This window comes from Mastigoproctus giganteus, chromosome 10, assembly GCF_048544385.1.
Source record: "Mastigoproctus giganteus isolate SK-2022 chromosome 10, ASM4854438v1, whole genome shotgun sequence".
NCBI classification, from domain to species: Eukaryota; Metazoa; Arthropoda; class Arachnida; order Uropygi; family Thelyphonidae; genus Mastigoproctus; species Mastigoproctus giganteus.
This window is the reverse complement of record NC_143584.1, coordinates 176,315,253-176,328,579: the sequence shown is the minus strand read 5'-3', so window position 1 is coordinate 176,328,579 and position 13,327 is coordinate 176,315,253. Positions and strand designations below refer to the sequence as shown.

General features: G+C 34.0%; 1 protein-coding gene across 1 annotated transcript in view; it reads left to right on the top strand.

Annotated features, from left to right (window-relative positions):
* Positions 1-13,327, top strand: part of LOC150079551 (S1 RNA-binding domain-containing protein 1) — a 190,264-nt gene that overhangs the window by 165,807 nt on the left and 11,130 nt on the right. Inside the window, exons 18-19 of the mRNA XM_090383104.1 lie at positions 7,356-7,450; positions 10,886-10,984. Coding sequence (XP_090239230.1) covers positions 7,356-7,450; positions 10,886-10,984 — 194 coding nt within the window. The remainder of the gene's footprint in view (positions 1-7,355; positions 7,451-10,885; positions 10,985-13,327) is intronic.

The window sequence follows — 13,327 nt, the reverse complement described above, 5'->3', positions numbered from 1 at the left end:
TTCTGTTCTCTATATCCATTTCAACAGTTCTGCATTCTTGTAGATCGAAAGGGATTGTGTGTCAGACTGTATAATTACCCTTAGGTCTTTCTCAGTCTCAACTACCTTGAGTTCAGCCCATCCTAAAATAACACCACCCCAACGGTATCCCAGTTTACTTATTAAACCTCAATTGTCAGTTTTCAGTCCATTGCCTAATTTATCCAGATTTTGTTGAACTATACACTGATTATTGCTCTTTAGCACCCTGCCCATCTTTGTATCATCAGAAAACTTAGACATTAAACTTGATATGCCTACATTAATATCATTCATAAATATTAAAAACAGTAAGGGACCCAACAGTGAACCCCTTGGGCCTTCACTCATAACATTAGTTCATGAAGAGAAGTGGCCATTATTAACCTCTGTCTCCTACCTTGCAACCATCCCTTTATTTTTGCTTCTCAATGACATTGCTCCAATTGAGCAATATCAAATGAAATGTTGGGTATTTTTTTTTATTTATTTATATATTTTTTTGGTAGTTGTTGGCGCATCGGCTTCTGTGGCCATAATGCACCTCCCAAGGTTTTTGCAGTACTTTGATCCAAGCCCGAGGCAGGATTCCAACCCGCAACCTTTGGGTTGCCAGGCAGGCACTTTACCCACTTGGCTATCTAGGTCGGCTAAATGTTGCTTATCCCAGCTGTAATTGCCATATTAAAAATTATCATTAGTGGACTATGCTAATGGAATTCCTAAATGGTTAACATCTTTCTGCTTAGAAAACTTCCAAAGTTGATGTATTTTAGTAGGCCAAATGTAGTGTTGAGCAAATAAGAAAGACACCAATCAGTAGTCTTCATTTATGAAAAAATACAAGATCTTCCTTGTCTTCTCTTGTATTTGATAGCTTTCAGAAGTTTTCAGTCTTGTGTCACCCTGTTTGCCCTCAAATTAGGTAAACATTTCTTGATTATCTATAAGATGTTCCCATAAATAGTTTGGTCAAGGCAGTCTTGACCAAATAAATGCTTCTTTTGGCTACAACATCATGCTAAAAAAAGTAACAATCATGTATTGCACATCAGAATTTGTATAACACCACCGGTATTTAGTGTAAATAACACTCTCGACGTTAAGGTATCGTATTGTTCTATTGGATAGCATGAATTGAAAACACCCTCCTTGAATAGCAATACTCTTACCTTTCACTTTTTATTATTTTTAATTATATTTTAATTTTGTAATGTATGGTATGTAATGTTTTTGTACATTTATTTTTTAAATATCAAAACGGTGGAATCTCCAAACTACCAAAGGTCAGTTATAATTTAAAATCAGTAGCATTAGTATAAAAACTAGGAAGCACTAATTATTATTCATCATAGTTAATCAACACAGCTTACTCAGTCTCTTTTTCTCCCTACATGTGGACTTGATACCAATTGTACATATAGTATTTTAACATGGTTTATAATAATAGTTTCTTTCATTCCACCTCACCATTTGCAAAGTATTGAGGTCACTGCCATTCAGTTTAGATTTAAAAAAAATTTTAAATAGGGAAAGTTACCAAATTTAAAATAAAATAATTTGGTAAAAAATTTTGTCAAACTTGCACTAAGCTGTCTGGCTAATCAAAATATTTTGTACTTTAAAAAACCATGGTTGTATTGTGGCATCTTGATACGATAATATATACCTTAGTTTATCATTATTTATTTATATATTATTTCTATCTTATATGCTATTAGTTGTAATTCATTTAACCTCATATTATAATGTTAATTTTTACTTAACTCACTGTGCATTATAAAAAAAAAAAACAAAAAAAAAAAACATTATTATTTAAAAATTGTTTACTTAACTTCTGTAATCATAAATTAAACTTAACCTGAAATTTTGTTATTGGATCAGTTTGCACTTTTTAAGTAAATAGGCTCTTTGATGTTGGAGACTTGATTCAGCCTTGAATTCCAGAAGAAAGATTCTTATTTGACCACTGACTTTGGATAGTTTGTTTAAATTCTTTATAAACAGAGTAGCAAGTTCTCTTTTGGCACCAGGGGAGCCATATTGGGATATAAAAAGTAACTTTTATATATATAGTAACAAATTTATTTTTTTCTTTTAAAACAGGATCTTTGTAATCCTAACTGTTTTATTTACTCTTATGCGGCATGCAGAAAATATATTATATAAGAGTATATCATATTCTAATTCAATAATAATTAGATAATAAATGCTTTGTGTTCCATTTTTATGTCTTCTTGTCTTGGAGATGCTTTGCTCTCTTCATTTTGTCAATCAAGTTCCCAGATACTGAAGATATCTGTGCACCTAACAGAGATACTATATTTTATGATATATCATCCACTGAAATGCCCATGATTGTATAAAATTCTTATCCATTATTAGCATCTCTATATGAATTATTAAACATGATAAACAATCCAGTAGAATAAAAGTTTAGCTATTCCTTTTTATCATGCTCATGATCAATAAACTTATCTTACCACAAAATCTATTTGTACTTTGCTCTATTTATTGTATTTGTTTAAATTTGTATTTATTTAAGACACTCTATACTTTTGGTATTTCTCTTTCTGTTAGGAGGTAATTTTATTTTTTGAGGATTAGAAACTTTCAACTGTCTGACACCAGATCCAAACTTTTCTTGATTTGCATACTGATTCAACCTTGGACAGCTTCTTTTTATATGTGCAGGTTTATGATAATATGACACTGCAGTTGAAAACTAAATATATATATCTTATATCCCTTCTCCTCTGATGGGATATAAGATTAACAACCCTACAGGCTCAATCTGTTTTTCTTTTGCAGGGGCATTATTTTTCCTTATGCAGCTCATAATTTTAGTTAACATTTGTTGTTTCAACATATGCCTACACTGTAACTGAGACATAACTACACCATTGAAGTGATCCTGCATTTCTTGTTGTTTAGTAAATGTTTTCAGTTGCATCATAATCACTGATTATTGTTGACTCATGTCAGCAAAATTGTCACTGATAACCTCACTATCAGCCATTAAATCTCCACATGAATATATCAAATTATTATTCTGTATATTTTTTTAATAATTCAGTTTTGGTTTCAAAAATATCCCTGTGCTGATGAATGCAATAATAAAACTAAATTGATTTACTTTACATTAACAAGACAACAGTCATCCTGTAGAACAACTGCACTAAATAATGTACATATCACCTTGTTATCCCCCAATGGAATGTGATATGTCACAATATTTATGTAATTTAGTTTCCCATAAATTTCCAGGTTTAAAATTCTGTTATCCTATTAACGTAAACAATCCCTTAATTAAGACATAGAGAGCATATAAGGTAAATATAATGTAACATTTATTTTTCCTTGGTGAAATAAAAAAAAAATATATATATATTCTTCTTTTAAGTTCAGTAGAACAGTTTTTTCTTATTTATTTTAGAATGATAATACATTGAGCAGTTAAATTTTAGATTGTTTTTGGCCAAACTTCTAGATTTCGACTCTAAATTATAGTTATTCTTCTTTTGTTTAACTATTTCCTTCTACCATTTGCATTTCATCTATAAGGATTAAAATGAACTTACCTCATCAATCATTATTCTGGCACTCATAAGTTTTTGCATTATTATTATTATTTATCTTAAAAAATAATAAATGTGTGAGCTTTATTCATTCTTGTAACTTGAGGAGAATTTCTCTACAGTGTAGAGCTGAAATACTTTTGCTCATTAATATAGTTTCCCTTTTCTTAAACCATGACTTGTTCAAACTCTGTGGTCAAACTGCTGTTCAGCTTAACAGTATTTTAATTAAAGCATTATCTTACAAAATAACCAGCAAAATCCATAGGAAACCTTGAGATTCTGTGAAAGAACTACTTAAACTAAGTTTGTTCCAATTTGGAAAGTCTTCTAATATGCAACCACAAACAAACCTAATATAAAAACAAACAAACTTTAGGCTTTAAACTTAATTTCCAGTAAGCTTCAATTCCGTTCTCACCTAAGAAACTCTCGGTTTCTCCTCTAACTTTTTTCTGCCCAAACTCTCTTTTGTGGTCCATAACTAGCAACAACTGTCAGACACTGTCAGAAATGCTTAGAATTATGTCATGATCATGTGTGTAATGACTGTTCTGGATAGCATTGGCATTTATCTCTCAGCTAAACAAAATACATGTTCTGGATTAATAAGTACAGAGATTCTTTCTTAGCAAACAAAACAGTTTAAAATATAGTCAGTCCTCGTATAGCACGATAGTTGTGTTCCTAGAAACCCTCATACAGTGCAAAATCGTGCAATATAAATAACAGGCCCTATGGGAAAAATAGGGTTAGGTGCCGACCACCCAAGATTGAACACACATTTGTAACCAAATCATTACCAAACAATAAATAATCATAATTTATGTATTTTATTACGACTATTACATAATAAAATATTGCTAATGCTTTAGCTTCTATCGTAAGCAAACTTGTTCTTTGTTTGATTTTCTAACCAAACAGATGACCGCCATTCCATCTCTTCCAATTATTGTGTCTTGATCTAATGGATTTTATTACACTTTGAGTTGTTCCTGCTATGAAAGTTGTTTTTATTTTCTCTGCATTCTTTCTAATTCTCGGCGTTGCATCATTTAGGCCTGTAGCACATGTAATAAATATCACATGTTCTTTCATTTCACTCAGTGTTTTACAATTTCATATTTTTTCTCTAACAGAGGCGGACTGGCCATAAGCCTTACCGAGGAAACCCCGGTGGGCTGGAGGCCAGAAGTGTAATTTTGGCCATAAATGTTAGTATGAGGCCACTACACATTTTCCTGGGTAAGAATTTTTGACCCAGTCTGCCTATGTCTATCGATATTGCTTTCCTTTTTCTTTTTCACTTCCTTTTCACAGCCTTTTCTTTATCGCTTCCTTTTCACAGCCTTTTAAGTATTTTACTCATTTTTAGGGAATAAAGCACAATTACAAAATGAGGAGGCATGCTTGATACACATAATCAAAGCTGCACATGTGTAGCAACTGAATAAACAATACAATACTGTGTCTCTGCCTTTATGGCAGAGACAATTAACACCTCACTAGCTCATTTTACTAAAGCACATTTCTGGGGGTTACTACCATAAAACAGTAAAAACAATTTCCAGTTGCATTTCTGCTAGTGGAATCTGTTATAAACTGGTGGCAAACTCGATCTAATTGCATTTGCAATAATACTGATAGCTGCAATTGTGTGGGTTTTTACGTTATTATGGTGAAATGTCTATCCACTTCACTGATATAAAAAATATAAATACATTTTTCAGAATCTTCTCTTCATTGCTATCGTGTTGCGTTCAGTTTGGGGTGATTCCCTGTTTGACTGCCATTTCTTGTAAACACAAAGGCGAATCATACATAAGCGAATTCGGTTCGTGTTATATACGATATCGTTTCCCTATTTATAAATCGTGTATGATCAAATTTGTGTTGTGTAAACATGTGTTATACGAGGACTGACTGTAGTTTCATACAATTTGTGACAAGCTGTGAATTCCAAATTTAAGTATATCACTAGGTAAGTTCAGTTATATAAATTAGAAGTTCATAACAAATATCTGATTGAAAATTATAACACATTATAACATAGGCAATAACAATGTGTCCAATTTCTGAACACTATATTCAGGTATGACTATACATTTAACAATATGTTTACATAATATAATTAAATCTGTGGACTTCCTATAGTTCCCTCTACTGCCAGCAGCAAGCCTGGAGTTATGCTCACTTTAAAAATTACATTGTTATCTATGAGCCTAAAATTACTACTATTAATTTTAATTGAATAACATCACCAAAAGAGGCAAATCCATTATTCATTGAAAAACACTAAGGCACTGCTATTACATATTGTTCTGGATCTTTATGGACTCTCATTGGATATCCATATAGCAATTTCTTGGTGTCAGATTTAGCAAATACCAAGTTTAGAATTAGTCGAGGCATATGATGCAAGAAAGCAAGCTTGTATAGCATCAGCGAAAAAAAAAAAAAAAAAAAACCCTTCCCATTTCACCCATCCAGTCACTCCAAATGTTTGTCTAGTTCAGCCTTAAATTTATTTAAGCTATTGACTTCCACAACAACAACAACAACAACAGATGGAAGTCTGTTCCAGCATTCAACTTGGTCAAACCATTCAAGGCCTTATACACCTCAATCAGATCACCTTGCAGGTGTCTAGTCTCCAAGCATTTTTTAATTGCTTGGAGATTAATCATTTAAATGCAGACATTGAAATAATTGGATAATAAATATTTCCATTCTGTTTTTCTGTTTTGGGGATACTTTTCTCCCTCTAGTGACAGCTGCATTGGACAAATGCAGCCTGGCACCAGGAGTTAAAATCATACGTAACTTGTTGCACATTTAACCCTGAAGCTTTTTTTTTCACACACTACTTAACAATTCATTAAGACTTGTTCTATTATTCACCATTTGACATGATGTTGCTAATTGAGACCATCTGCTATGATGGTCAAATAAGATAAACAGTCTGTAATAGGCTATTTTTTAGGTCTTATTTCTATGTGCAGTACACCTGGTGAGATTGGAAAAGTGATGTCCACATGAATAAAGACTTCAAATATGTGGGCTGCAGAATTTGGTAACTAAACACCTTAGAGAAGATCTGATCGAGGTGTACTAGGCTCTGAGGGAAGAAAGTAAAATGGCTGAGGGTGAAATTTTCACTCTTATAATCATTTCACAACTAGGAGACATTTTTCAAATTATGAGGGAAGAGGTTTAGATTGCATTGCAGGAAGTTTTCTTTTACCCAGTGAGTTGCTGATTACTGGGATAAGTTGCTTGGATGGTTGAGACTGATATCCCGGAGTGATCCAAAGGTCAGTTGTACCTGCAGGAAGAGGAGGAGTCCAATAGATGGTTTAATTCATTTTGTTATTATTTATTTATTTTTAGCTGGTGCAACAAAGCCTTGGGCTTCCTTGCACCATATGACTAATATTTATTGGAGTTTTTATTGAATAACAAAATTGCCTCTTTTGGCAGTGTTATTTCAATTACAAATGACATTAGTAATTTTAGGTCAACTCTTGGCTAACAGTATCATTTCTTAAACAAGCATGAGTTCTCTTGCTGCTACTAGCAGGAGCATAGTGTCCTGAAGGCAGAAAAATAGAATGTGGAAAGTATTAATTATCTAATTATTTCAATACCAGTGTTGAAATAGAAAACTCTCCTCTTGTACTTCTTTGCTAATAGCCTTCTCCTTTCTTCTTAAATAAATATAATTTATCAGTAATCATTATAACTTACTTTGTTTTACAGGTTTCTACAGTATTTAAATGCATCGCCATCAGAAATAGGACAGCAGTCTCTGATTACTAAAGTTAATAATTTTCTGAATAGCTCAAATTTTATAGGTATGTGCAGTTATCATTTTTCAAAATTATTAATGCTATGATTCCTTCCTCTTTAAAGGTGGTACTTGTATGTATATGTCCACTCTGATATTCCTTGTGAGAGAGACATTGTAATCTGGAATCTCCTCTTTTTCATCCACTCTGGCCTAAAATTTCTTTAGTTCATTCTGTAGTTATTATTTGTGTTAATTATGTCATTATTAATATTAATTTTCTTTCTTGAAACTTGACTTTCCCGAGGCTAACCCTCCTAACAGTGAAGTAATTTTCCATGGTGATTTTAATGTTCACAACTCTGTCTGACTTCAATTTCTAGTTGTACAGATCCAGCTGGTAGAGATGCTAAGTCTTTTAGGAATCTCCTTTGAATTGTGCTGGGTGATTATGACCAAAAACCTTGGCACATATGGGGTGCCAGCAGAATTTGTTCTAATATTGACAAATGATGACAAAAGGTTCGCCATTGAGCTGTGCAAGAAGCTAAAAAGAAGGATAGAAATAGACCATAATTTCATTAATTGCATTGTTATTGGCAATGAAGGTTGATTCCAAAATGCAATTCCAGAAAAAAAATTTATTTTTCTTTGTTTAGAAAAATAGTCTGAACTTTTTGATCTGACCTCATATACCTCTCATTCATTTTATTCATTCAAGACTTTACACACCTCAATCAAGTCCTCACCTAAGTGTCTCATTCCCAAGCTTTGCAATCCACATCTTTTAAGTCATTCCTTGTAGGGACAACCTCTTATCATCCCACAACAGTCTGGTCATCCTCCTTTGAATCCCCCAACCTTAGAAGTTTGCCTTTTTTTTGTAGATTTTATCTCCAGATTTTAGTACAGTATTACAAATATGGGTTCACCTGTCCTCTTATATAGAAGAATAATAATTTCCTTTTACCTACTTGCAAAGTTCCAGTAAATCATTAATTACTTTTAATGAAAGCTGATACTTATTATTATTAAAACTACACATCATGTTAACTTGAGCATTTTTTCCCTCTTCTTCATGTTAGTAATTGTTTTACCAACTTCATTGCACATGCATTGTTTGATTGCTGGCCTTTCATTGGCAAGTGGACCACAGGATATTCTGCATATACAAATAGAACTCAATTACTAAAAAAAAAAAAAAAATAAGCCTTTAATTTTTCTTCCTAAATGCCTAAATGCAGAGTATAGGCCATTAATCACAACTGAAATCCTCTGCTTGCATTTCACAGCAGATTTAATATTCAACAACCATATGTGTGTGTGTTCACTTTTTGCAGTTTTTAACTTCTTATGGGAACGAGGTTTCCCTCAAGGGAATTATGGGAATGAGGATAATCATATGTGGGAGAAGATTTTACAGCTCCAGCAAACGGATAAGTTTTAGATAAATTTTTGCCATTTTATTGATTTAATTGTCATATTAATTTATTTTCTAGAAGTAGCTTTATAGTCCTAGTCACGCTCCTTACTTTATTTGAATTTAGATAGAGATTTTGTAGGTTACTTCTTAGTATCCGTAGAACTTCATACCATTCAAAACTTGCTGCCATTGTTGTAGTATATTAGATTGATACAGAATAGTGTAGCATATATCTCAAACTTGATAGCTTAAGATATAATGTAAAACTAGATAGCATAATACGTAGTATTGTATTAAGAATCTGTTAGTTTAGTATAGTATTGTTAATTAAATTGTATTTAAATGGAAATCGTGCCCCAGTCTAGAGTAGCAAGGCAATAAGCACAAAGTGGCTGGAGTGATGTGGCTCGGGGAAGAACCGCAGAGGGTGATTCTCCAATGCATCGCAGTCTTAAAAAATGTGAAATGTTTGCAGACCTTTCTGGAACAGGACATGATCTAGCCAAGGAGGATGTGTTTGTGTGTGCTAAGTTCAAGAGTGTCAAGAAATTAGGCACCAACTCAGCATCCTAGTGGGTGCCTATGAGAGTTTGAAGAGTCTGGTAGATGCCCTTGAAGGAATTAAAATGGAGGCCCTATCAAGATCTCAGCTGCCCAACTCAATGCCAGAGCTCACTGTTGTGCATCAGGAAAAACAGCAGCAATGTTCAGGGCAGAATGCACTAGTCCCGTAGGAGCTAGTTATTGTTGGTGACTCAATTGTCAAGGAAACTGGAAATATATTGTGCAAAAAGCATAGTTGGAATAGGACCAGGGGTAGGTCTGCCAAGGGCGAACGTTGATGATGTTGTAGAGCAGATATCACCTTTTAAGGGCACAAAAGGTGATACTGTTGTACACATTGGCACTAATGACATTAAGTGTAGATCTGTAGACTTACTTAACAATTACCAGTCGGTGTTAAAAAAATGTTGCGAGTTAGGGTTAAATTTTGAAAGTGCCTGCAATTTCTTCAGAGCCTTACATCTCTCCAGAAATGTTAGAAGTGAATTTGGAAGAAGGAGTTATGGAAAATGAAAACGATGAAGAGTCCTTGAAGCCCAGTTGTGAACAAAAAGCAAAGAAACCAAAACTGACTGCAAGAAGTAATCCATGAAACCGTTCAACACGTAGCAGGCATAATACAGAGCAGGAGCAGCAACAAGATTTTAAGAAACACCAAAGCATCCACACTCAGGTTAAACATACATTCCTGGATAATGATCTCGGTTGAGTCTGCTCCATGTGTGATCTGCTTTGGTTCAAGAGCGATGTAAAGATTGTAGCAGGTCGAAATTACATTCTTATTCAATCAGCATTTCCAAATGAGGATGTAATTCAAATGTCAACCTGTAAGAGCTGTCATGGCTCTCAAGAACAAAATGATTCTGGCTCTATTGAAGTCAAATGGTTTTAAATATCATCCAATGCCACAGCACTTGTTGAAACTAGATTTTGTAACAGAATGTCTCATATCTCTTAGGCTCCCATTCATGCAAATTCATCGCCTACAGCATTCATATGGTTAATGCGGGATCAAGTGATAAATGTTCACTTAAAGAAGTTTCACTTAACTTCCGCTATGCATGCTCAGCACACAATTTTTTTATACATATATGTATAAAATGTGTGTACAGGCATTTCTACAAACATTTATACAAAAAAAAAAATTATGGAGATTATCTAATTTCACGTTATTTTCAAGAAGACAACATACTATCATTTTAGGTTTTCAACATTAACACCGATAAACAAACAATTCTATTGCATAATGGTGTGGAATACCTAGCATTTTCAATGTTTTGGTGCATGTTAATTTTAACAGACCCAAATTTCCCTACTACATATTTTAGAAATCATTTACATTATGTGCAGGTTATTAATACAGATTAGATCAAAGAGAGAGTGAAACATGGGAATTTGTTTAATTTCTTTTACTTTTTTTTTTTTTTTTTTATCTGAACTGCCCTGTATAACAATGGATAGAGGTCACTGTTTAGAAGAGTTATTATATATATTTATTTTTCCTTCTTTTTTTAGATAGTGAAAAGTTAGCAGAACAGAATGGAACATCTGCTCCAACAATGCAATTGATAATTGATGCTCTTTCTCAGCCATTAGAATATGACCTTAGAAAAGGTATTTATTTGTTATTATTACTTTTTTCCATGTTTAAGCATTAAAAAAATACGTCACTGCATATATTATTTATATACAGGGTGGTTTTTTTGGGCAGTCCTTTATGATCAGGAACTATATCACTTGATAGATGCAGCCTGATGTAATAGTATCACTATATTAAACATTATGTATATAAAGTGCTTAGCATCATAATACACAGCCATTTCTGAATAAACAGAAAATTTTTAAGGTGGCATCGTTTTAGGTTATATCTCATATTGGCTGTGTATTATGATGCTAAGCACTTTATATACATAGTCTAAATTTGTTCGCAGCTTGAGGCTCTAGCCCTAAATGCGCCTTAGTCTATATTAAACATTTTATTTTGCACGGATTTTTGTCTGTTGAAAATCTGAATTTCGTGCTGTTTCAAGTATCCCACATTTGGTGGGCATATCTGAAATGGAAGTCCATGCTGATACATAGGCAACCTTAAGGGGCTTTGCTTCCACTTATTCCACTGTGTATGCAAATTTTATCGACAAAAGAGATTCAAGTAAAGATGAGTGCCTTCTGAAAGTAGACATACAACTCTTGTGCATAAACATCATTATTTATTATTACTGAAAGAGTGTTGAAAGACCTGGTTGTTGGATATGATGTACTCTGTTATGTTGGAGAATGGCTCATTCCGCAGTAATGCTTCCTCAAAGAAGTTTTATTGTGAGATGTAGAATTCCAGGAAGGTGAGACATGTAAAATATCTGTAAGTTATAGTTTATTGCCACCTGTACAAGGTTGAATCAAAGGAATAAACAATTATTTTGCTGTATAACATAATTTATTGCTTTACATTATAAGTAACTAATAATTCTCCACAGCCATTCCCTTTCTAATTGTTGCCTCATTTTCAGTGATTTGGGCAGTCCTTGGACTCAGGGACAGGCGTGCTCCTCGTCATATGATTTTCACACATGTGCACAGAAGGTTACGTGAGACTGGTTGTTTCACGAGAGGTACCATGAATCGAGAGCGAACGACGAGGACGCCAGACAATGTCCTACGTCTTGCAGAAATCAATCCGAGTACGAGTACTCGAGCAATAGGCCAACGATTGGGTATTTCCCAATCCACTGTATGGAGGATACTGTCAAGATCTGTGATGCCATTCTGGAAAAATTTTGAACCCATTTTCATTTTTGTACCCATTGTATGTTATGGTTAGCAAAACAAAAAAGGGTTTGTGGAGTGCCAGGTTCAAGTCTAGACAGGTGATATTTGCCTGTTGAAAGATCTAATGTATGTTGGAGAGGAGAAGAATGACTGCTAAGGACAGATTCCTAATCATTAATACTATCACACATGGGGTAATGGATGATGTATCATCATGGTTCAGTTAAATATTTATGGACAATAATCTACAATTTATTAAAGATATGATAGCTGACTTTAGACTGTTTAGAAACTTGCATTTCACTCTGGATGCTTTTGAAATTTGTCACTGCAACTGCTAATCTTCAGTCCATGAACTTTCCAACCAAAACTGTTTTTGAGCTTATAATTTGATTTTAAACTGCTACATATAATTATAGACCTAAGTTAGACAAGTGTGTCTCACTGTAGATTGCTTTCATTCTGCAAGTGAATACTCACCGGTTTGTCACCTTCATTGCAAAAAACTTTATATGCCATTTTTATTCCAATGCCTGATATGACACATTAGCATTAGCAGAGGCATTTGATGCAAGAAAGCAAGCTTATGCAGCATCAGCCAAAAAAAAAAAAAAAAAACTCTTCCAATTCACCCCTCTGTTCGTTTGAAATACCTGTCCAGCTGAGCCTTAAACTTATTTAGGCTATCACCTTCCACGACAAGGGATGGAAGTCTGTTCCACCAACCAACCACCCGCTGGCTAAAGGCAAATTTCCGCATGTCTATCCTACATCTGTCTTTGCTCAATTTGAATTTATGCCCTCTCAGGTGATTATTCTGAGCAAGAGGAAGAATCCCATCAGCATTGAGCATGCTCAAACCAGTCAAGACTTTATACACCTCTGTCAGATCACCTCGCTGGTGCCTAGTCTCCAGACACTGTAATTTGCAAAACTTAAGCCTTTCTTCGTAAGAGCACCTCTTTGTTCCATTCACTAATCTTGTTGCCCTTCTCTGTACTCGTTCCAGCAGCTCTACATCCTTCTTGAAATGAGGCCTCCAGACCTCTATACAGTACTCTAGGTGTGGCCTGACCATTGCCTTATACAAGGGAATAATCACCTCCTTATCCCTGCTAGAAAAATTCCTATATATCATTGACAATACACCATGAGCTACTCTTGCAGCCCATCTGCACTGCTCAGAGA